The sequence below is a fragment of the Guillardia theta genome (genome assembly GCF_000315625.1).
Source record: "Guillardia theta CCMP2712 unplaced genomic scaffold GUITHscaffold_172, whole genome shotgun sequence".
Taxonomy (NCBI): domain Eukaryota; class Cryptophyceae; order Pyrenomonadales; family Geminigeraceae; genus Guillardia; species Guillardia theta.
This window is the reverse complement of record NW_005434504.1, coordinates 1-23,247: the sequence shown is the minus strand read 5'-3', so window position 1 is coordinate 23,247 and position 23,247 is coordinate 1. Positions and strand designations below refer to the sequence as shown.

Sequence of the window (23,247 nt, the reverse complement as noted above, 5' to 3'; positions counted from 1 at the left end):
GGAAATTGAGTTGAAAATCCAGGGTTTTTCTACCTATAAACCTGTGGGAGAGATGCCGGGAAGAAAAAACTTGCAACGTATTTATACGTATAGGATTTTTTTCGAGGTCGAAACTCAACTGGAAATTGAGTTGAAAATCCAGGGTTTTTCTACCTATAAACCAGTTCATGTACTAATTGATCGGAAATCTCTCCAAAAAGTCCTGATTATGTCTCTTTGCTTTGGATCGGCCTGATTGACATCCTTTGGGCATATTCCGGGCCTCTCCGGCGAGCTCCAGGCCCGTCCGGGCCGTCCGGGCCCGTGGAAACAGGTTATGAGCCTCTTGAGCCGAGGGGTCGCGGGGAGGTATAGAATGATATGGGAGAGAAGCCGGGAAGAAAAAACTTGCAACGTATTTATACGTATAGGATTTTTTTCGAGGTCGAAACTCAACTGGAAATTGAGTTGAAAATCCAGGGTTTTTCTATCGTCTCCTGCGTGTAGCTGTCGTCATTGCTGATCTTCTTGTGCGCCTGCTTGCTCTCCGGTGTCTTGAAGAGTGTCAGGACGGTGTAGGCAGTCAGGAGGAGCACTGGGACAAGGCTGAAGGACACCGGCTCCATCCTCATGTAGAAGATCGTGTTCTTGTAGGGCGTGCCGATAGAGGCGACGAGGTCCCGCGTGTCCATATTGGGGATCAGGATGTAGGAGAGATTTCCGATGGCAAACTGCTCCATTGTGTGCTGCTGTATGTGCGTGTCGTACCAGAAGAGCGTCGGGCCGACGATCTTGGACGTCACGATGATGAACGCAATCGCCGCCAGCACCTGGATCCCGGCAAAGGCGATAGTGTAAGCCATTCTAAACAGTCTCTCGGTGCAGTTTATATCGCGTCAGACCATCCCCAGGCTGCAGCCATCGCTCTTCTTGCATGGGCCAGGTGTGACAGCGATGTTGCTCTGCACGAAGAGCAGGAAGAAGATCAGGATCGTCAAGAGTACGATCACCTGCTTCGATGGCAGGGTGGCATCGATGATTGCGCTCATCGCGATGCAGAGGAGGATTAGGACACTGCAGACGACGGAGATGATTCGCCTCCAGCGCGTCGACATCAGGTAGAAGAAGGCGTTGAGCAGCGCCATCCCGGGTATGTGTCTCAGCAGGGATAGCGTGTTGTCATTGACCAGGATGGATATCGCCGCCCAGGCAGAGAGGGTTGTCGCCACCGCCGCGAGGACCGAGAGCCGCAGTCGGTTCATCGAGTAGCTGTGCAGCACCGCGGTTGCCGAGAGCAGCGGGAGCGCCGTCAGGATCGCAAGGTTCAGCGCGTAGACATTCCCCTTGCTCTCGAGGACGCATACGGTGAGGATCACCGCAGTCAGGGATAGGATATACCCTGTGCGCACAATCTCCGGGTGCTTCGAGTCCTCCGTGAGGCACACTGTCGATGCCCCGCTCGCCACGGAGTCCCCGTCCTTGCTGCTCGGCGCGCTGATCTTGTCCGGCGTCGGGGCCATCCTGGGGCCCTGCCTGAGTTGCATCTGCGCGGCCATCGCCGTGGTTGGCTGCATTGTGACCCCCCTCTGTACAGCCCCCTGCAGAGGCAGCCGGAGGCCCCCCCGCGCCCTCCCCACCATCGAGACGTCGAAGGGGTCCCGCCCGTTTTTTGAGTCGTTCGTCGCTGCTTTCATCGTCAGCTCCCCGGTGTCCATCGTCACCACTGTGTATTCCCCCCGGCCCCCCGCGGGCTGCACATATATCAGTTGCGGGCGTGGGAGTTGCGTTAGGATGGGTTGCGGGTTGAAGTGGGGTGCCCTTGTGGTTGTCGCGTGGTTGGTGGCTGGGGTGGATGCGCAGTCCAGCTGTAACATCGGCTACTACGATGACGGCTCCGGCACGGGCTCTGGGACGACCAACTGCGTTCGATGCCCCCACATGACCACCACGAATTCTACCGGCAAGACGTCCGTGTATGATTGCCTGGAGTATAAGCCGTTGGTCAGCTACCAGTTTGAGGATGTGGGTGATCTGGGCAAGGATAGTTCTGGGAATGGAAGACATGCAACTGTCCCGTCTACAGCACCTGTGTACTCCATTGGCAGAAGAGGTTCAGGTTCTGCTCGTTTTCAGGGAGGTTCGTATGCATTAGTCATTCCTGCATCTTTGGATTTTTTTTCTTTGTTCAAACAGAACGGATTTACAGTATCCTTTTGGTATAATTTTCTTGCGGCATCTGATGCATATGGGTATGGTCGTTTGTTTGAATTTACAGATAGTTCAAATACATTTAATATGATGCAACTTGGAACAGATAATGATATGTATGGTGGTTTGAGTTATATGGGTTCTTCATATGTAAGTATCTCTGCAAGTAACAATGATTATGCTCTGCAGAATCAATGGTTCTTCTTGGTTATAACATGTGATACGACAGTAGTGTGTAATATATGGATCAATGGACAAAAAATACGTACTCAAACTTTCAGTCCTCCAGTAACTAATACTGGTGCATCTCCACAGTTTTATATCGGCAATAGACCAGCACTTGACCGTGATTTCAATGGATATATTGACGATTTTCGCGTTTATGACTTTCCATTTACACAGTTTGATATGGAACAGCATTATTTCCCACTGTACTATCCCACCGGCTGCCTCCAGAACAGCTACAACCCGAATCCTCTCTATGCGTTCTATCCTCAACTTGTCGCCAGCAAGGGCTTCCCGGGCATCAGCCCTGACGTCAATGGGGCTGCGAGCGCGCCGGTTGCGAGTTGGGACCTTGCGTTTCAGCAGCTTGTTGCCAGTAATACCTATGGGACGATTGTGAGGGTTTGTTATGACTGTGCCTTGACGCATTGGCTCATCTTCTACAAGCGGATCTTGCCGGTGGATGCGGACTGGAGTGTCTCCAAGAATATGCTTTACAGTTGGGCAAGTGATAGAAACAAACTGAATCTTCATTTCAAACTCTATGGATCAGAGGCCGATTACCTCGCAGACACAAATGCTTGGACTTCTTGTAATTATGATAGTACTGTTGGTTCATTCCGTGATTGTGGCGGGGCTGCATATCAATGGATTGCAACAAGTGGTACCAATGCTGCTAATGCGAACAACAAGAACGCAGTGTTTTATCTCTTGAAAGACTGCACCCTATGCTCCGACCAGAAGACCACCGGCGTCACCACCGCCACGGCCAGCTCTCAGTGCACGGCCTTTGACAACTCCCCGCAGTGGTGCCCGGTAGGATCATACAGCGCTACGGGAATGATTACGAATCTGGAGGATTGTGGGTCGACTACAGGGACGAGTGCTTGTTTGTGTGAGCAATCGACGATTTACAAGGATGGTCTCCACATCCTCATCATGCTTCAGATACCGGCAAAGAAGGAACTGGGTCATCATGGAGGCTCTGTCCATCCCTCGATTGAACTTCGCTTTGTCCTCAAGACTGACCTCACTCGCACAAAGAGTGAACTGATCCAGGACTGGGCATACATTGTACGAGATGAAGTCAATTGTGTTTTCAGAATTGAGGCCTTCCACGGCAGTCATCCACTCTGATGCACTATCCGATCTCAATCCAAACATCAACTCATATGCCCATTGCTTCCTGACACCAAGGAGAACAGACAAACGATCCAGTAGAGGATCCAAAACAACATGCTGACTCATGATTTTCAAGCAAGCAAAGCATAAAATTTATATAGCAAGCGTGGGTGCCCGGGCAACGAGGTAGATTTTGCCACAGACCGATGACTGAACACACTATATAAAACTAAACAAGCCTCACAAGTCAAATGGCGGCACGGATTGCGCTGTCGGTCAGCAACACCCACCCAAAACCAACGGGGGAAACCCCATTCATATGCGCGCTTCGCATCTACTGCACGTACAAGGAGGAGAAATTCTCCATCATAGAGCATGCCATGGGCTGGATCAATGGGCATGCCTCACACCCGATGGCTAAGATCGCACCCGACACCTTTGTTTTCGCAGCCGATCTTGCAACCGCAGAGATCCAGCACCTGCAGCTCATGGCAATCACCAAAGGGCCCAGCATGAACGAGGTGGTGAGTGGGGACAACGGGGTGCATGCGGTCAAGGACATCCACATGACGACCAACCGTGTGCCGCTGAGAGCGGCCATCGATGGCCTGCAGCACAACACCCGCACGCCCTTCATGGGCATCGCATTCGATCCCGTTCAACCTGACATCTGCGTAGTGGTGGAGACCATACCCCTTCCGAAGGATCTACAGAAGCAGTATGCAGGCATCAACGCGAAGGCATTGAAGAGGCTTTCGGAGATGGAGAGCAAGCTGATCCCCATGCCGCAGGAGCGCATCAACCAGTACAACTGCAAGCAGGCGCAAATCGCGGAGAACTTCTACGGTTCCATCGCCCAGCAAGGGCTGAAGCCTCACCCCGAGGGGATCCTCGCCGGCACCTTTGTGAGCAGCATCTGCAACACCATGATGGACATGCTGACCAACCTCGACCCCATCATCGATGAGAAGATCTCTGTCACACGGGCATCGCTCATCGACGTCTTCGGGACGGCGGCGGCGCTGTTCAAGACCACCGGGCTCTGCCCCAAGGACAAGATCACGGCCGCAGCCGCGAATGCGTGCCTTGTCAATGTCGGACCGCTCTTCTCCAGCAACTACACCTATGCCTCGGACATGAAGCCGGTGATCAACGGCGATGTAGATGACATGGTGATGGAGATCTACGAGGACAAGAACGGTAAGTTCGTGAGCAAGGTGCACCCGGTGCAGAAGAGGCAGGGCGTGACGGGGTACAAGCTCTCGGAGGACATCATGATCCCCTTCAGTGACGTCTACCTCAGGCAGGCCAACGCAACCCTCTCCGATCTGTTCTCGGGTGTATCAGCGGATGCTCGCAAGGGCTACGTCAACGATTACTACAAGGGAGACTGCGAGGACTGTGCCAACTTTGCCAAGACACAGTTCGAGCTTCTGCGGCGCCTGTGCTGGCGTCTGTCTGGCTCAGCGGATTCATTCTATGACGCCAACCCCGGCTTCCAACGGATCTCGGCAAAGGATTTCCGCTCACAGGCACTCGAGGCGATCTGCAATCACCCCCTCGCGAAGGAATGGAAGCGCGAGCAGGTACAGGACACGCTGCGGCAGTGTGCGGAATTTGGCGATCACATCTATGACACCAAGATGAAGCTGGTGCTGATGAGCGCGAAGGCGGCCAACGTCGAGCAAGTGCAGAAGCAAGGGGCGGCAAACCAGGTCATGGGGCATTGCGCGGCGATGATCGTACGGGGCAAGGACAACACCGAATACGGTGACATCCTGACGGAGCTCACCGCCCCGATCCGCATCGAGGTTGCAAACAGACCGATGCAACACCAGGTCGGGGGCAACCTCGGAGCGGATATGGATTCATCACAAGCAGAGCTCATGCAGGACTGCGGCCTGCTGAACACCTGCACAAACATGATGGCGCCGTCCAAGGATGTGAAGCCCTGGTTGCACGTGGGGAAGATAGACGGCGTGTTCTGGCACGTGGTGGCATGCGTCGGCAACGTGATCCCTATCGGGAATTCACTGCTGGGTGTCACGGTTGGCAAGGTATGCTCAGCGTCTGACAACAAGATGCAGGGTCTGCAAGTCTCGTATGATCAAGACGAGATCAAGGAGATGCGGGAGATCGCGAGATATGCACTGCCACCCATCGAGAACTTCGAGGGATTCTTCAATTGCCCCCTCTCCCCACCACTGACGCACTCGTTCTACAACCAGGACTGCCATCCCATCGTTTCCGTGTGCGATTTGCAATACGAGCACGAGTTAGAGGGATGGATCAAGCAAGGTGGAAACTCGAGGTATGTTGTGCGTTTTGGAAACAAGGCCATTGCCGTACACCAGATGAACCAGTCTGCAATGAAACGATTCCAGGCGTCCGTCGCGGGCAAGAACCGCGTTATCTACATCAAGAACCACAAGTGAGTTTGATTACTATATAAGACAGCGTTGCCTGCATGTGCAATCCATGCCGGTGTCTACGCGCAATTCAAGGAACAACCGACAGGTCATTCCCCCCGCACATGCTCAAGATGAAATCGACGATTCGTCACGTCTCATCATCATGACACTGGTGGCATGTGTGATCACCTTGCAGCTCTTCAATGAGCTCATGTTGATCATCGGTTACTTGTGGCCACAGATCTCGAAGGCTGATGATCGGCAACCGCCCAACTCCACCATCCCCGAACCCCCGAAGATGAAGACGAGTGTTGCCGTGCAGAAATCAGTGGTGGTGCAGACCATTTACAAGCTCAGCGGGCAGTTTGGCTTGCCAATCATGCTGCTGCGAGACTGGTTTGCATACTTTCTCATTGAGTATCGCAAGAAGTAGGGTGTACGTCATTTACGTTCGGTATAAACCACACTCCTTCGTATCTGCTGTGTATAAAGCCCCTAGGGGGGTTGCGGTGCGCATCGATGCTCGCGCTGCTTTTTCTGCTGCTAGCAGCACTGCCCATGTCGCAATCGCAGGGCTTCATGCCCGTGCATGGAGGGGTGGACGTCATCGGCACAGCCACGCTGCATGCGGCGACCACAAACAGCTTCGATGCCAGCACGCAGGCCTGGACGGTGAGCATCGTCCCAGACCAACCCGGGGCCAACTTTGCCCTTTTCCTGCTAGATCAGAGGGGTGCGACGGGCCCGAGCTACAACTTCCTCACGGATGTAGCGCCCTGGTGTGCACCGGTGGAGGGATGGTGTTGCATCGAGGAATTCCTCTTGACGACTGCATACATGAACAGCGCCCTGCAGCTGTCGACGGCTGGTATACCCAGCTGCGCAAGGAACAGCAGCGAATACGGCGCGGTCGTGCGGCACCTGCGCAACTTCGGTGATATCGCGGCATCCGAGGGGGTGAGATACAACTACAGCAGCTTCACACTGACGCTTTCGCACACCGTAGCTCAGAAGTACGGGGCGGAGAGCCTGGACGAGTACGGGAATTACCTCATCGATCTGAGATTGGTTGGCGTGTTTGCGACAGAGAGCGGCGGCTTCCAAGACATGGTATGGGTGCCGTACCAGTCTGTGCTCCTGCGGGATATCAACACTCTGATCACAAGGAGCTTTGAAGACGTGCGCGAATGCGTTGCATTGAACGCCTCCAAGCCGGAGAATTCATTCTGGCTCGCAAGATACGAAGGAAACAGCAAGGTGTGCCAATGGTTCTTCAACCTAGGGTTGTACGCATACCCACCGCATGCGCAATCGTCGGGGATGCCGTCTACCTGCGAGGTGCCTAGAGAGACCGGGATGACGGTGGGCTTCACGGTCTGGCTCTTGATGAACAGCACCGAACTCTCACGCACGCTGCAGGCAGACGTGGCCCCAACCAACCTGACGATGCAGTCCTCACCCTTGGTTGGGGGATGGCTGGACGGCGTATCCGCCACGATGTCGGCGGCATTCGAGCGGGCGGTGTTGAAATCCCGCTTGCTCAATGTCAACAGCAGGGTACTTTCAGAGCTTCACAGCACGCAGTATGCCAGGGAGTGGAGGATCTACATGCACAGCGCAAGAAAGATCTACGAGAATCTCGTCCCTGCCAACTACATCCCAGTTCAGACAGTGCTTGTCAGGGACAGCCAATCCTCACCCTATGTGTTTCCCGACTGGCTGCAAAGGATGGGGGTGTTCGACGAAGAGCGAACAGCGGATGTGAGCGCATTTCCCATGCGGCGCTCGCTCCCAGTGCAGGCCGTGTCGGTGGAGATGGTGTGCATCATCGATTCACAGGCGCTGCAGATGCCCGACATCCTGACGGCACTGTCGGATGCCAGCGCCGAGGTGGTTGGGGGAGGGAACATCTCTGGCCTGTGGGGGATGAACCTGTTTGTTCGGGACCTCGGGGTGAGAGTCGATGCAAAGCTGGCATCCTTCCGCGGCTCGGACATCTCCCTGCTCTGGGTAGCGGCTGTGTCGGCGCTTGGCGTAGCGGCGCTCATCGTGGCGATATTCTCCGCAAGGCTCTTTGGAGCGAGCGAGTACAGCAACCTGTCAGATACAGAATGAATCCAGAAGAGGTCTGTCGGAGAATGACAAAGGAGGTATTTAGGAGTATATGCGATAGCGACAGACGGTTGTTTCTGGTGCGATGTCTTGGAAGCAGTCTACCAAGAAGCTTCTGCGCCTACAAGAATCCGGCCCTGCATCCAGCCTCCGGAGGCTCGAGAGCGAGGCTGTCGTGCATGTGATCAACAGTGCGAGATCTCAGGGCATCGTCACAGGTACCTGCCGCCAGATCCATCCTGCCGACCTGCACACCCTCGTGCGCTGCAGGCTCACATGCACGGAGAACTCCATCACGACCAACCTAGGCACGGCGGTGATCAAGGTTCCCATACCCATCCCGCAGTGCGATGACATGGAATCCTTCAAGGCGCACGCCGGCAACATCCTGCATGCCAACAACACCATATTCGAGCAGTGCCATCCATTGCGGGAGGCCATGCTCAAGCACATCAAGGGTCTGCATGTGGACAGCGCCCCAGAGGAAGAGGCGGAAGCCCTGGACGAGGCAGTGCCTTCGACGCTCTATCAGAACCTGGTCTTCAAGTGCCAGAAGAAGATATCCGAGAGGGGTTCGGGATGGGACGGCACATCGCGCTTTGGCAACTGCAGGGTGTCGGCGAGGAACGTGGTGAGGGGGAACGTGTCCTCCGAGCTCAACTGGTCGACACAGGCCAGGGCGGTGAACGCGGTGATGTCCAGCATGCAGAAGCAGGGGTTGTCGATTGTGCGGCACGAGATGCGGTTCCGCAAGGGAAACCTGCTCTACTGCCTGGACACCCTCTACATGCCCACCACTCCCGGCAACGGTGAGGTCCTCTCCGCACGGGTGGTGAAGATGGAGGGCAACGAGACACCGTTCCAGTGGCAGAGGGACTTCGATGCCGTCAACAGGCAGTTCATCGATGACGATCACGGGATGAAGCGGTATGACGTGGCGATGCAGCAGAGCGCATCGATACTCCGGCATGCCAAGCAGGTCAGCATCCGACACTTTGAGAATCAGGTGTGCAGGAAGTTGTTGGAGAAGCGCGCGGTGCAGACGGAAGAGAGCAGGAGGCTTACGGCCAAGCACCACGGCGTCTACATCCAGAACGAGGTGATGATGCAAAAATTGAGGGACGAGCTGCAAGCGGAGATGACACCCGAGGAGAAGGACGAGGCATCCGCGTTCGTGGAATCATGCCTTGGTAGGAGGGGCATATCCCTGGTTTGCAGGAACGGCGGGATCGTCAGGAGCCACTGCAAAAATGCGGTGGATATCTCCACAGTGCAAGCGGAGGTAGAGATGCACTACATGGTAGACGCCCCCTGCATCACCAAGGCGTTCGAGGGGAAGAGCATTGACGTCAACCTCAAGAACATATGGAAGATAGAGGCGCATGGGCTCTGCCTTCTACCCCAGGTTCGGGGGTAGAGATTTATTGCGTTGGTTTGAGCTTGATATAAACACCTGTGTACTCCCTTGCCACCGCACCCAGCCTGCCCTTGACAAAGGTCTGTGTCTTGCCACGATCCCCAGTGCACATGACATAGGCAACCAATGGGTCAAAGTACCAGAATCTGCCATCCTCTGCATGGTGAAGCATCGTGCTGTGCTCGTTCACCGTGACCACGATGGAGGATCTCGGAACCATGCTATCGACGAGGGTGTGTATGTCGAGGATGATGCAATCGTCGTCGTTTTGATCTTGAAATGTCCCGATGAAGTCCTCCGGGAGACGTTGCGTGCTGCCAACCACCTCTCGCAGCACGAGGCTCTCAGGGTGCTTCACCAGATCTACCACATCCATGCAGGCAAACAAACGATGCTTGAAATTGTTCTCATGCACAAGCTTCCGATGCAGGATGCTGGATATCTTCATCACAGTGTCCATCTGCTGGCGCGACGGAGGGAGTGACATCCCGTAATCCCCAAGCACAGCACATGCAATCAGATACGATACAGATGTGCACATCGTATCACCGCTATCGTAATGCGTCTGCGACACATACGTGCGGTACTGGCAGCGCTCACCCATTCCCTGCTAGGGCGGAGCAGCAAACCTTCTAATGCAACGGATCGAGCTTGTTTTTTTTTGGGTTCAGAGGCACCCACACTTGCAAAAAAAATGTTTCCTGTAGCACCGTTTTCTGAAGCACCGCAGCACTCTGGAACGAACGCGGATATGCCGCCTGCGAAGAACAAGAATGGATTGAATGACGATGATGAGATCGAGAAGGAGATCGATAACGATATGGAGGAGGACGAGGGTGCGGAGAACGAGGAGGACAACGGTGACGAGCACAAGGAGAAGAAGGCTGGCAAGAAGGCTGGCAAGCAGGCGAAGTCTAAGGCAACGTCGGTCAAGGGCGCTGGCGTGAGCAAGAAGGCCAAGGAGCCAAAGCCCGCCAAACCAAGGCGCCCCTTTGCCAGGCTGGAGACAGAGGTGCTAGAGAATAGGAAGGCAGTGCTCGAGGAGAGGATCTCTGTTGCCAAGGCACAGATCACCATCATGAGCAGCAAGCTACAAAAGTACGAGGATGAGAAGCGCTTCAGAGAGGAGGCAGCATAGAGGCCTGCCCGTATTCTTTTTTTTTTGAATAAACCGGTTTCAAAACCACTGCTAAACACACCTGCCGTGCCACATACAGAACAAGAGATGGACACCCATGAATCCAAGGAGTGTCTCAAGGAGGCTACGAATTGCCTTCTCTTCCCCCGCCCCCATCAATGCCGCCCGATGCAGACCAATTACACAGTGGCGACGTACCTGAGCGACTGCAAGGAGAACATCCTCGCGGAGATCTGGAGCTGGTTCCAATCGTCGGTCAAGCCCATGGGAAGCGGATGGCGCGATCGCTGCCTCAAGCCGATGCACATGCAGATGTTCGAAGACAGCGTGGTGAGCCTCACCGACAGGCAAGGAAACACGGTGGATATAGCGGAGTTTGCATGGAACATATTCCTCGTAGAGGATCGGTGGTGCCTCCTGAAGGTGGACCGCGAGAGGAGCACCGCAAAGATCAAGGAGGGCACGTCATTCCACGACCCTGGTTACATGCCCGAGCTCAAGAGGGCAGGTGCGCAGAGGGTTCATCTCGTGGGATACGCCAAGTCTTACATTCACGACCTCGTCGCCGTGCTCAACGCACAGCAGAGCGCACAGCACCCGGCCATCCTGCAGGCCATCGCCGAGGTGAACGGCAACTTCCCATTCCAGTTCCGCAAGGAGATCAGCGGAGAAATCATCCCCATCAATGACAGGCAGGCAGACGCCGTGACTAGCATGCGAAGGCGGGTCGAGGGAATACAGGGGCCACCAGGAACGGGGAAGTCAACAACCATCTACCACATCGCGCATGGATGCATCCCGTTGAATCACAGGGCCATCATCGTTTGCATACAGAACAAGGCTCTCGAGAGCATAGTCCTGAAGCTGCAGCAAGACAAGGACCTCATCTTCATCGTCTATGGTAACCCAGACAGGCTGAGCTCGGCGAGCAAAGATTACACGCTCGACGCATGGGTGATACGCGATGCAAAGGTGGTGGCCTGCATGGACCGGGCCGACAAGCTTGAGGCGATCACACAGAGAATGGAGATAGACCTGTACAAGAATCGGAACAAAGTGCGAGGCCTCGGCCGTCGTCACTGGAGGAAGTGCATGCAGGCCATTGCGGAATCCACCTTCATGGCCCTGCAGATGGACATCGAGAGCCTACGCGCCGAGTACGAGAGGACATGCACGGATCTGGACGAGCTGATCGAGACAACGAGGGAGAGATACATCAACCAATGCAGGGCCTTTGTGAGCACGGTAGACTCCGTCTATCAAATCGAGGTGAGACACCCCGCCGTGCTCGTAATCGATGAGGCAGGAGTCATGCCAGACTACAAGATGCCGTTCCTCGTCCTCTCCAATCCCATACAGGCAGTGGTGGCCATCGGCGATCAGAACCAGCTGACAGCCTTCTCCTACGCCGAGAACTTCAACAGCTTCTTCCACCGCCTCACCGCATCGAGGCACGTGCCCATGCTCATAGAACAATACCGCATGCATCCAACCATATGCGACATGGTGTCCAATCTGTTCTACAAACGACGCGTCGCAGATGGAGATCCCCGCCGCCTGGTGGGTCCAGTGCGTGCTGCTGGACGACACCGTCAACGTGGACCTGCTGGCGAGCGCCGGGGCGGACCAGATCCCCTGCGCCGGCTGGACCAACGCCAAGACCCCCGGCTACCAGCCCAAGACGCGGTATAAAAAAGTCTTGTCTCGGTCACGTGATGTGTCACGTGACCGGTCAGGTGAGCCTGTCAGCCGGGTCACGGCCCCTGTCAGCCGGCTGACATGTCACGGGCCTGCTGACACGGTCCGCTGACCGGTCACGGCCGCCCGGAGAGATCGGGCCCCCGGCCAATCTCCGGACACTTAGCCTCCTGGCGGGCCTCCAGGGGGTCTGAGGCGGGGCTGAAGGCTGCAGTCGGTCTACTGACGGGCCCGGCCGGCAGGATCCGTCGAGAAACAGGGGGGTCAAGGGAGGTTTTCTTCCCCCTGGGAGAAATGTCCTATGGGTTTTTGGATCTGCGATATAAAAAAGTCTTGTCTCGGTCACGTGATGTGTCACGTGACCGGTCAGGTGAGCCTGTCAGCCGGGTCACGGACCCTGTCAGCCGGCTGACATGTCACGGGCCTGCTGACACGGTCCGCTGACCGGTCACGGCCGCCCGGAGAGATCAGGCCCCCGGCCAATCTCCGGACACTTAGCCTCCTGGCGGGCCTCCAGGGGGTCTGAGGCGGGGCTGAAGGCTGCAGTCGGTCTACTGACGGGCCCGGCCGGCAGGATCCGTCGAGAAACAGGGGGGTCAAGGGAGGTTTTCTTCCCCCTGGGAGAAATGTCCAATGGGTTTTTGGATCTGCGATATAAAAAAGTCTTGTCTCGGTCACGTGATGTGTCACGTGACCGGTCAGGTGAGCCTGTCAGCCGGGTCACGGCCCCTGTCAGCCGGCTGACATGTCACGGGCCTGCTGACACGGTCCGCTGACCGGTCACGGCCGCCCGGCGATCGAATCGAAGTTCATCCCATCTACGAGCCTCGAGAAGATCTTCCACATCCTATCCGAGGACCGGAAGCACGGGACGCCCTTCAAGGACTACCTGCAGCCGAGCTTCAAGGAGAAGGTCTACAACTACATCCCCAAGGCGGACAGCAACGCCCACCGCATCACGCCATTGTCAAGCACCGAAGCCTCAGGTCATTGCGCGATCTGCGCGGAGAGCACATCAACATGCTGAAGCGGCTGAGGCTGCAGTGCATAGAATACATCATGGCAAACACGGGATGGAAGAAGCACAACATCATGGCATACATCCATTACCTCCCGAGCGTGTTCCAGCTGCACATCCACTTCTGCGCACCCTACGGCTCCTACACCACCCTCGATGTCATCAAGGTCCACCCGCTCGACACCGTCATCTCCAACCTGCAGAACGACAGCGAGTACTACCGCAAGGCCACCCTCACCACCGTCGTCGTCGGGAACGGAACACTGCTCGGGGTCTACGGCCTAAGTGCCATCAGGAATGACTTTCGGAATGTGGAGGGACCGGAAATAGAGCCCATCCAGTGGCGGGGTAAAAGAGCAGAATCCCTTTGCTCATGAAACAGTATATAAAATAATGGACGGCACCCCATGCAATCCAAAGATGTCAGATTTCTTTGTGAATCTCCGATTCCAACAGTTCGTGGACAGTGTGAACAATCAAGCTTCCAAACGGTTCACTCTTCCTATCGACCAGTATGTCATCCTGTGCACCGTGCTCGACGTGGCTGACATTGATGATGTTCCCGACTCCTTCTGGCTGACTCTGCGGGGCAAATTGCAAGCCTTCCACCTCGACTACCGCATCGAACACATCAAGATGTACGAAGAGGAGATGCTATATTGGACCAAGAAGGCCCAAGACCCATGGTATGTCAGATACTTCAATGCGGAAAAGGAGGCTGAAGAAATGAAGACTGAGCTGATCGACGCCTGGAAAACCTTCCAGTCGCACCTCCGCTTCCTTCTGCAGAAAAGCCAGGAGAGCCATGCCGCCAACATCGCGAGACAGAAGCGCCAGGCCAAGCACACGATCCACAAGCACATCAAGAAGCAGAAAACCGGCAATTAGACAGAACTGCTAGAAACTGCACGACAGGAGTCAGAGTAAACGTTTGCTACTTTCAAAAACTGTGTCTTTCACCCCATCTACATGATGACACCATGTTTTTCTCTTCACGGCCGAATAAAGCATTTACCGGTGCGTTGTCGTGCTGCCTTTCGCGCTATATAAACCTAACACCTCAAAGTAGAGAGAGAGTGTGTGTGAGAGGGATGGCACACAGCATCGCACAGTACACAGGGACACGAATCGATTCATCTGCAAAGCACATTGTTGCCTGCAAGGTGAACCATGACCTTTACACGGACATGGGGAACACAGAGAAGGATCTGACGCAGAACAAATACCGCTACGCAATGATGAAGGACGAGATCGTGCTGAATGTGAACCGAATGACAAAAAACGGGATAAACGAGAAGGGAGAGTTCCACGAGACCTACAAGCTCTTCGCATATCCATCGGTCATCACAACCCTGGGAGACAAGGTCCCGCAAGGCCTGAAGCAGGGCATTCGTGAGCACTACCGCACACTGTCACCCGATGACATCACCAAATACATCTCATACAGGGACGAGGCAAAGAAACAGCATGTCTTCCCCTACCTCTTCAGCATGCAGGGCATCTCTGTCGGCACGGCTTACGCCAGCGACCTCTCGGGTGACAATGTCGCTTCCGTCATGATCGGTGGCATGGCCACGGTGCTCAACGGGCATTGCCTCGGGCTACCACCGCAGATTCAAGCCAGGCCCCGGGAAGGAGGCGTTCAACAGGGAGATGGTCAGGAGGGTGAGGGAGGAGGTGGAGGACGAGCTCTGCAAGCACGGGGTGGACTACGAGTTCAGGTAGCCGCCCGCCCCTTTATTTAAAGCACATGAAGCGGGCGCCTGCAACATCATCATGTTCTACATCGACGAAGCAACTCACACGTACATCAACCTCGAGAACACCGAGTCCGAACCGATCAACATCCCGTGCCATGCCACGGAGAAGGATATCATCGAGGAGGCCATCATGGCGCTGAACGGCATCGAGAGCACAGACCCACAGAGTCCAATGCGCTCGTTCTTTGTCGGCCACCTGCTGCACGTTAAGACCCTGAAAAACGAGAAGGAACGGCAGGAGGAGCTCATGTTCCGAGAGTATGTAACCAGTCACTAAACATCACCTTACTAAAAATTAAAAAAAAAACACACACACCCCGCTTATTTAAGGACTTCCAAGGAACGCACTTCACGCCAAAGCATTTCAACAATGCCCAAAGCTGTGAAACGTACACTTGAGTTTTTCACCCTTGACCAGCTCATCGGTTCCGAATTCGGTTCTATGAACTCCGACGATATCACAAAACTCGAAAAACTATGCGTGATTGCTGCAGACAGAAGCACGAAATCCTTGTTCTTTCCCTGCGATTTTATCATCGACAAATGCAAAATGGAAAGCACCATCGAGGGTCTGAAGGATCTGAAAGAGGAAGAGGAGGCGGAGTACTTCGCTACCACGTTCAAGCAAGAGATCGCCGAGCTCAAGGAGGAACTGGAGGAGATGAAGAAGTTTATGTCCATCCTCGAAAACGTGTTGGTTTCGCTGCGATCCGCCCCCAAGCGAGCCAAGCTGACCGACCAGCAGTAATTCATCGAGTACCCATCGTAATAAAGTTCGATACCATTAACGTCAGAGCCTGAAAAAAAACAAAAAAAAAACTGCGCGGGTGGGTGGGTAGAAAGGCGGGGAGGCGAAGGGGGGGGTAAGGGCACCGCGCGCCATGCCACGGATCAGCAAGCCCTGCTTCCACAACAGCTGCCCGACGCTGATGAAGTGCTACTGCCTGGCTTTCTACTACCTCCCGACCCTGCTGGACCTGGGTGGCTTCCACTTCGACCGGGAGGAGGGTGGGTACCGCCTGACGGCCCTGCAGGCCTTCGTCTACCCGGCAGCGACGCTCTTCCACCTCGTTGCCTCCTTCCTCCCGAGCTTCATCTACACGTCCGCGACCGATGGCAAGACCTTCGAGTACATCATGCACTTCCTGGAGGCGTGGGTGGTCTACACGGCCCTCCTCGCGCGGCTGGTAACGCTGGAGCCCACGCTGGTCGTCCTCCTCGGCTGCTTCTGCAACGTCCACATCCTTTACATCCTCTCCCAGACGCTGGATGGCATCGGGAGGAGGACCATCGTCGGGGGCTCGATCGTCCGCATCGCCACGGACCTGCTTCTCATGTGCCTCCCGGTCTCGCTCTCCTTCATGGGCGGGCACGCCAGGACCCACCCCAAGGACCTCGTCCTCGTCGTCTTCACCCCCGAGCTCTACGGCATCGTGGTGGACGTGGTCAATTCCGTGTGCGACGGCATCCTGCGTGCGTTTACGGGGGTCTAGTGCGTATATAAAACCGGCCTAAGGGCCAAAGACCAAGCCAGCCCAACCCATGCGCGCCCACACCCTCCTCTCCCTGGTTGCGCTCGCATCCTCCTGGTTTCCCTTCACCCTCTCAAACGACGCATCCCCCCCATCCTCCCCACCCTCCTACCACGGGACGGCGCCCCGCCCGCCCATGCCCGCCCCTCGCCCCATCCTCCCCATCGTCTCCGAGCCGAGCTTCCAGATCCCCCCCGCCATGCCGATCTACGTGCAGCCGCGCCCACCGGGCTCACCTGACCACAGTGAAGGTAAGACCACCCCCTCACCGGACACGGCGAGCAACAGCACCCCCTCACCGGACGCGGGGGGCAACAGCACCCAAGGAGAGGAAGACGAAGGCCCGACCGTGATCGGGGAGGACCCCAAGGAAGAGCCTTAAGGAAATTTCATTAAACCTTCATTTGAACGTTAGACCGAATCCACAATGTTCACCCTGTCCTGCTTCATGAGCGTCTCGCGCAGCCCCTTCATCGCGCACTTGTTCATCTGGTGGACCGCGATGGTCTTGCTCCCGAGGTTGACGAGGTAGCGCTGGGCGGGGTTCTGCGCCACCCACGCGGCGATCTCCGGCGACTCGCGCTTCTCCACGATGTAGCCGATGGGGATGGTGTTGGGCCCGTAGATGCACCGGGGGAGGGGGCGGTCCAACTTCCTCCCGATGAGCGCGGTGTTGCTCTCGATCGGGGGCAGGGCGTAGCGCGCCATCATCAGCGTCTCCTGCCTCTCCGCCTCGGTGAAGTCGACCTTGATCCCGCGCAGCTCCTTGTCGGTCGAGCTGACGGCCTCGGTGATCGGCACGCCCACGGTGGAGTGCTTCAGCAGCATGGTGTCCCCGATGGTCGAGACCACATGCCAGAAGATGCCGTCCAGCTTGCCGATGTGCATCCAGGGCTTCATCTCCCGCGTGGGCGCCATGAACATCGTGCACTTGTTGTAGAACGTGGCCTCACTCAAAGGGTTGGGCAGGCCCCCGTTCGCCCGGATCTTCTGCGAGACGTACGAGGCGGGCTTGCCCGTCACCTCCTCCCTCCCGACGAAGCTCTCGATCCTCACCGCCGTCGTCATCTCGGTGAGGATGCGGTCGTAGCTGCTCTGCTGGTTCTCCATCCCGGAGGTCAGGCTGGTCTCGGGCCGCGAGCGCGCCGCCGCCTCCACAGAGCTCCTCCCCCTGACGATCATGGCCGCGCAGTGGCCCGCGGGGGGCATGTTCATCGGCTTGCCGGTCGCGGACATCTTCGCCGCCTTGGCCGTCATCAGCACCGCCCGCATCGAGGTGTCGTGGAGGTGCTCGCCGAACTCGCCGCACTGGCGGATCACCCCCCGGAGCTCGTCGTCCGTCCAGTCCTTGACCTCCTCCTGCGCCCGGATCGAGCGGTACACCTCCTCCGCGAACGCCTCCTTGGTCATCCGCTCCAGCTCCGGGTACTCGTCGTAGATCACCCCGCACTTGCTGCTCAGCCGCACACAGAAGCGGCGCATGTAGCTGAAACCCAGGATGCCCATGTGGGAGAGGTCCTCGCAGTCCCCGCTCCGCAGCCCCTCCAGGTACCCCCGCCTCTCCGTGTCGCTGAGGTGGTTGAACAGCGTCTCTTGGGCGTGCGACATCCGCAGGAAGATGTCCGAGAAAGGGACCATGATGTCCTCGCTCATCGCGTAGGCCGGGACGGTCTCCAGGTCGTTCTTGCGGGCGTCCGCCCCGGCGTCCCTCCCGAGTGCCTTCATGGAAGAACCGACCCTGGAACTTCCAGAACCCATCCCAGAACCCATCCCAGAATCTTCGTACACCACGACCACCTCCTCCTCACCATCACTCCGGTCCAGCAGCGGCTTCAGGTCCTGCGGGCGCTTCTCCGGCAGCAGGGGCTTGACGTCACTCGCGTAGGTCAGGTCCGAGGCGAACAGCCCGCCGACATTGGCGAGGCAGTCCGCCGCCACCCTCTCGTCGACGCGGTCGTGGGCCGAAAGCCCCGTCATCCGGAAGAGCAGCGCCGTGATGCCGAAGGCGTCGAGCGCCGTCGTCCTCGAGATACGGATCTTCTCCTGCATGATAACGTCCATGTTGGTCAGGACGTCCACCAGCGTGTTGCCGATGCTGCTCACGAACAGGCCCGACATCACCCCCTCCGGGTGCCGCTTGATGCCCCGCCGCTCCATCTCCTGGCAGAAGTTAAGCGCCACCACGTTCTGCTGCATGTTGTACCGGTTGATCCGGTCCTGCCCCATGGGGATCAGCTTATCCTCCATCCTCCGGTACTCCCCCAGTGCCGTCCGGTTCATCGCGGAGAACTTGCCCCCCAGGCCGCCCGGCAGCGGGACCGCCCTCACCACGATCTCCACGTCGGGCTGCACGGGGTCGAACCCCACGCTCATGAAGCCGTTGCTCGACTCCCCCTCCTCCAGGGCCTCCCCGCCGACCGCCATCTCCAGCACCGCCCGCAGCGGCAGCCTCCCCGTGCCCATGTGGATGTCCTTGACGTTGGGCGGGGCGCCGATGCTGACCAGCTTCGCCACCGAAGGACCCGCCGCCACCGCCATCACCTGCAGGTGCTGCAGCTCCGCAGTCGCCAGGTCGCCCGACACCAGGAAGACCCCGCCCCCCATGGGCACCGCCGAGTACGAGTTCCTGCAGCTCACCCAGGCGATGGCGTGCTCGATGATGTTGTGCTCCAGGCCCTTGCGCCGGCAGACGATCTGCAGCGCCCCGACGAACGGCAGCTTAGCCCCCTCCACCGCCCTCACCTCCCCCTCGCTGGCGGTGGCGCGGAGGGGGATGCGGGCACCGACACGCGGGAGGATACTGCTCCCGCTGGATTTTAACTGTATGGGTTCCATCCCTATCTTCGCCCTATTCTTATTCATGAACAGCAGCAACAGTGTAAGTAATTTGTGCTGATCGACCCGCAAATCATTCCAAATAATTTCCCGAATGATACCGAAAAGATACTCGGCTCTCTCCATGTCTGCAGCGTTCGGAGAATCATCTTTCCGTAGCAACTTGAGGATGGAATCCACGTGTCTTTCCAAGGGATCGACCCGCTCACAAACTCCAGGAAAATGCATGGCGATAGCCCCGACGATTGAATAGATGTAATACTGGGCAGGAATGATTGATACATCCTGCAAGACCTTCACTATCTTTTCTTGATTTCTGTCGTTGTAAAGAGTATTGACCATACCTCTCACGTTTGTATATATTAAAGAACGCAGAACTCGATCTTGCACAGTACCATCATAGGACTTCTTTTTGCCCTTGATGTAAGGGTACGCACCATCTACCACCGCAATGGCTAAATTCTGGATGTTTTCAATTGACCACACGACATTGGAAAAGGTCGAATACCATGCATCTTCTCCTCTAGGATCGTGCAGAAACTCCTTAATCTTACCAACATCGACTTGTAGCGCACTGGCAATATAGGAAGTGAACCTGTTCAAGTATCGGTCCTCCATCTTTATTGAACCACACGCACTTGGGTTAAATAAGGTTGAACAAACAAACCGAACTCAGTCCCCGTCGTCCTCCATCTCTAGAAACTGCCTCTTTCTTACCGGCTCTCCCTTCGGCGCATCGGGAAGCGGGAGGATGTAGCTGAGCCTGCCGCCGATGAAAGTGACGTAGCCGAGGTTGGCGGGGAAGTGGCACCCGCCGGGGGGCACGGGGCGGTACCCCCTCGCCCACGCCAGCGCCTCCCTCTGGAAACCCTTGTAGCTCGCCGACTGCAGCGCGCCACAGTGCGGGCTTTCCGAGAGCGACTCGAGCCGCACGATATCCTCCAGCTCGGAGAGCCTCTCCGCCATCCTCCCGCGGTCCTCCACCTCCAGCGTGTACACGAGGGAGTTGCCCACCACCTGCTGGCTCGCCGGGCCCTTCAGGGCGGTGATCCCAGCCGATCCCATCATGCCACAGACCCCCATCTCCCGAACCCACACACCACTCTCGCTTATGTACGTTTATTCAAATCAGCACACTGAAACACTCACTATTCTTCACCCGAACCCTCCTCGTCATCATCGACGATCTCGTACATGGGGGTCTGGGCATCACTCGGGGTCTGGGTGTAGCCGGGGGTCTGGGGTTCATCGGCCGTTTGCTCCGCGCCCTCCCCCTTCTCCTCCTCCTCCCGGAGAGGGTCGCCCGTCCACCCGAGGGCCTTCCTGACCACGTAGGCCGTGTCGGGGTGGCGGAAGATCGGGGAGCGGTTGTTGACGTCGTTGAACCAGCGGAGCACCACCCGCCGGATGCACTGGTTCACGTCGCCCCCGCTCTCCTGCAGGGCGAGGCGGAGGTGCTCGGGCAGGATGGCGAGGTAGTAGTTCCGCACCACCTGCCCGTCCACCACCCGCTCCTCCAGCAGGCTGGACACCAGGCGCCGCATGTTCCGCATGTCGGGACAGGCCACCTCCCCGGGCGCCAGCGAGAAGCCGATCAGGCGGTCGATCAGCAGGTACACCTTGTGCTCCCCCATGTTGCACTCCGCGTGCTCGTTGCTCGGCACCGAGCGGCGGATCCAGTTGATGCAGGCCGTGCAGGCGGTCAGCCGCTCGTTCGGGGAGGCGGCGGAGGAGACCAGCTGGTTCAGCACCGCCCACATGTACGGCGTCTTGCGCCAGCGGTTCTCCAGCATCCCCAGGAACGTCCGCACCGTCTTGCTCCTCCGCCCCTCGTCGTTCGCCAGCAGCACCCCGCACATCACACACACGTCGTGCGAGCGGAAACACTTGCTGGTCAGAGAGCTGACGTACTTGACACTCCCTGCGCTCCCCCTCGTCGCTCCCTCCGCTCCCTGCATCGCCCCCCCTCCGTTCTCCCGCGACGGGCAAATGCGCGGGAAAGCAGGTCGTATACGACCGGTGTAGGCACAGGTCGAATGGAGGGGTGGTGAAACACCCTTGCGATACGGGTGGTAGACAGGGGTGATTACAACATAACTTTATTGGAGAAGCTATTGTACCATGCACTCATCGCGTCTCCCTTTCTCCCATTCTCTTATTATCTCTCTCTCACGCATACTGTATTCTCCTCCCCGGCCCTTATCGCGGTACTCAGGCGCGCGGTACTCAGGCCCGATCTCCGGTGCGTCCTTCATGTGGATGCGCAGCGTCTCGATGATGCTTGCAAACATGGTAATCTTCATCCGGAACAGTCGAACAAGTGAAGCGTTCTTCTCCTCTCGCATGTTACGTTCGTACTGCTCCAAGAAGAATCTGCACCGGTTGATCTCACACGGAACCTGCCTCCTGACAGCGGTACCTAGGAAGTCCATGGCAATCGCTCTGCCGTGCTTCCTGGCTTTCTCCTGTACCTCCTCCAGTGTATCACCATCCTGTATCACACCGTCATCGCTGTAATACATCGACATGCTCGGGGCATACAATGAAGGGCAGGCGGGCGGGAATTTATAGAGTGGGAAAGGAACCACGGGTAGTCGGATGTATGGTAATATGAGGGGTGGGGTACTGACTGGTACTAAATTGACTAATTTTATAATTGGACTTTTAGGGCCGGGCTCCCAGAATGAGAGGGGGGGGGGCTGGCAAAATTTTTGGAAGGACTGCAAGAGTTTTTTTTTCTTTAGTTTTTTTTCTTTTATTAGTATATTATATATTATATATATATTATATTATATATATTATATTAGTACTATATATATTACTTAATATGTATAGTACTAATTAGTACTGTGTTAAACCCTGTTACACTATATACATTAGTACTACATAGTACTATATGTATAAGTGTAACAGAGAATCACAGAGTACTAATTAGTACTATATACATTAAGTAATATATATAGTACTAATATAATATATATAATATAATATATATATAATATATAATATACTAATAAAAGAAAAAAAAACCTAGAGCAGATCCAAAAACCCATAGGACATTTCTCCCAGGGGGAAGAAAACCTCCCTTGACCCCCCTGTTTCTCGACGGATCCTGCCGGCCGGGCCCGTCAGTAGACCGACTGCAGCCTTCAGCCCCGCCTCAGACCCCCTGGAGGCCCGCCAGGAGGCTAAGTGTCCGGAGATTGGCCGGGGGCCTGATCTCTCCGGGCGGCCGTGACCGGTCAGCGGACCGTGTCAGCAGGCCCGTGACATGTCAGCCGGCTGACAGGGTCCGTGACCCGGCTGACAGGCTCACCTGACCGGTCACGTGACACATCACGTGACCGAGACAAGACTTTTTTATATCGCAGATCCAAAAACCCATAGGACATTTCTCCCAGGGGGAAGAAAACCTCCCTTGACCCCCCTGTTTCTCGACGGATCCTGCCGGCCGGGCCCGTCAGTAGACCGACTGCAGCCTTCAGCCCCGCCTCAGACCCCCTGGAGGCCCGCCAGGAGGCTAAGTGTCCGGAGATTGGCCGGGGGCCCGATCTCTCCGGGCGGCCGTGACCGGTCAGCGGACCGTGTCAGCAGGCCCGTGACATGTCAGCCGGCTGACAGGGGCCGTGACCCGGCTGACAGGCTCACCTGACCGGTCACGTGACACATCACGTGACCGAGACAAGACTTTTTTATATCGCAGATCCAAAAACCCATAGGACATTTCTCCCCAGGGGGAAGAAAACCTCCCCTTGACCCCCCCCTTGTTTCGTCGGACGGGATCCTGCCGGC

At 56.5% G+C, this 23,247-nt stretch overlaps 11 protein-coding genes across 11 annotated transcripts; 8 read left to right on the top strand and 3 right to left on the bottom strand.

Moving 5' to 3' along the window:
- Positions 1–431: 431 nt before the first annotated feature.
- GUITHDRAFT_120160 (hypothetical protein) lies at positions 432–842 on the bottom strand (the record flags this gene model as incomplete). Its single annotated transcript, XM_005820558.1, has 1 exon — positions 432–842. One exon carries the CDS (start codon positions 840–842, stop codon positions 432–434), a length of 411 nt encoding a protein of 136 aa, XP_005820615.1.
- Positions 843–875: 33 nt separating this feature from the next.
- GUITHDRAFT_147763 (hypothetical protein) lies at positions 876–1,619 on the bottom strand (the record flags this gene model as incomplete). The annotated part of the gene is made up of 1 exon (XM_005820557.1): positions 876–1,619. One exon carries the CDS (start codon positions 1,617–1,619, stop codon positions 876–878), a length of 744 nt encoding a protein of 247 aa, XP_005820614.1.
- Positions 1,620–1,770: 151 nt separating this feature from the next.
- GUITHDRAFT_147762 (hypothetical protein) lies at positions 1,771–3,549 on the top strand (the record flags this gene model as incomplete). The annotated part of the gene is made up of 3 exons (XM_005820556.1): positions 1,771–2,095; positions 2,294–2,337; positions 2,590–3,549. 3 exons carry the CDS (start codon positions 1,771–1,773, stop codon positions 3,547–3,549), a joined length of 1,329 nt encoding a protein of 442 aa, XP_005820613.1.
- Positions 3,550–3,785: 236 nt separating this feature from the next.
- Positions 3,786–6,378, top strand: GUITHDRAFT_147761 (hypothetical protein; the record flags this gene model as incomplete). The annotated part of the gene is made up of 2 exons (XM_005820555.1): positions 3,786–5,965; positions 6,039–6,378. The coding sequence occupies 2 exons, from the start codon at positions 3,786–3,788 to the stop codon at positions 6,376–6,378; spliced, it is 2,520 nt and encodes an 839-aa protein (XP_005820612.1).
- An 86-nt stretch (positions 6,379–6,464) lies between these two features.
- Positions 6,465–10,612, top strand: GUITHDRAFT_147760 (hypothetical protein; the record flags this gene model as incomplete). The annotated part of the gene is made up of 5 exons (XM_005820554.1): positions 6,465–7,898; positions 8,015–8,095; positions 8,158–9,462; positions 9,539–9,823; positions 10,205–10,612. 5 exons carry the CDS (start codon positions 6,465–6,467, stop codon positions 10,610–10,612), a joined length of 3,513 nt encoding a protein of 1,170 aa, XP_005820611.1.
- Positions 10,613–10,699: 87 nt separating this feature from the next.
- GUITHDRAFT_120150 (hypothetical protein) lies at positions 10,700–12,352 on the top strand (the record flags this gene model as incomplete). Its single annotated transcript, XM_005820553.1, has 3 exons — positions 10,700–12,118; positions 12,153–12,298; positions 12,349–12,352. The coding sequence occupies 3 exons, from the start codon at positions 10,700–10,702 to the stop codon at positions 12,350–12,352; spliced, it is 1,569 nt and encodes a 522-aa protein (XP_005820610.1).
- A 978-nt stretch (positions 12,353–13,330) lies between these two features.
- Positions 13,331–14,216, top strand: GUITHDRAFT_120149 (hypothetical protein; the record flags this gene model as incomplete). The annotated part of the gene is made up of 2 exons (XM_005820552.1): positions 13,331–13,676; positions 13,756–14,216. 2 exons carry the CDS (start codon positions 13,331–13,333, stop codon positions 14,214–14,216), a joined length of 807 nt encoding a protein of 268 aa, XP_005820609.1.
- A 203-nt stretch (positions 14,217–14,419) lies between these two features.
- On the top strand, positions 14,420–15,365 carry GUITHDRAFT_120148 (hypothetical protein; the record flags this gene model as incomplete). Its single annotated transcript, XM_005820551.1, has 2 exons — positions 14,420–14,993; positions 15,076–15,365. The coding sequence occupies 2 exons, from the start codon at positions 14,420–14,422 to the stop codon at positions 15,363–15,365; spliced, it is 864 nt and encodes a 287-aa protein (XP_005820608.1).
- A 93-nt stretch (positions 15,366–15,458) lies between these two features.
- On the top strand, positions 15,459–15,836 carry GUITHDRAFT_147757 (hypothetical protein; the record flags this gene model as incomplete). Its single annotated transcript, XM_005820550.1, has 1 exon — positions 15,459–15,836. One exon carries the CDS (start codon positions 15,459–15,461, stop codon positions 15,834–15,836), a length of 378 nt encoding a protein of 125 aa, XP_005820607.1.
- Positions 15,837–15,969: 133 nt separating this feature from the next.
- GUITHDRAFT_147756 (hypothetical protein) lies at positions 15,970–16,581 on the top strand (the record flags this gene model as incomplete). Its single annotated transcript, XM_005820549.1, has 1 exon — positions 15,970–16,581. One exon carries the CDS (start codon positions 15,970–15,972, stop codon positions 16,579–16,581), a length of 612 nt encoding a protein of 203 aa, XP_005820606.1.
- Positions 16,582–17,031: 450 nt separating this feature from the next.
- Positions 17,032–21,983, bottom strand: GUITHDRAFT_147755 (hypothetical protein; the record flags this gene model as incomplete). The annotated part of the gene is made up of 5 exons (XM_005820548.1): positions 17,032–20,073; positions 20,173–20,563; positions 20,605–20,948; positions 21,120–21,512; positions 21,576–21,983. The coding sequence occupies 5 exons, from the start codon at positions 21,981–21,983 to the stop codon at positions 17,032–17,034; spliced, it is 4,578 nt and encodes a 1,525-aa protein (XP_005820605.1).
- Positions 21,984–23,247: the final 1,264 nt, after the last annotated feature.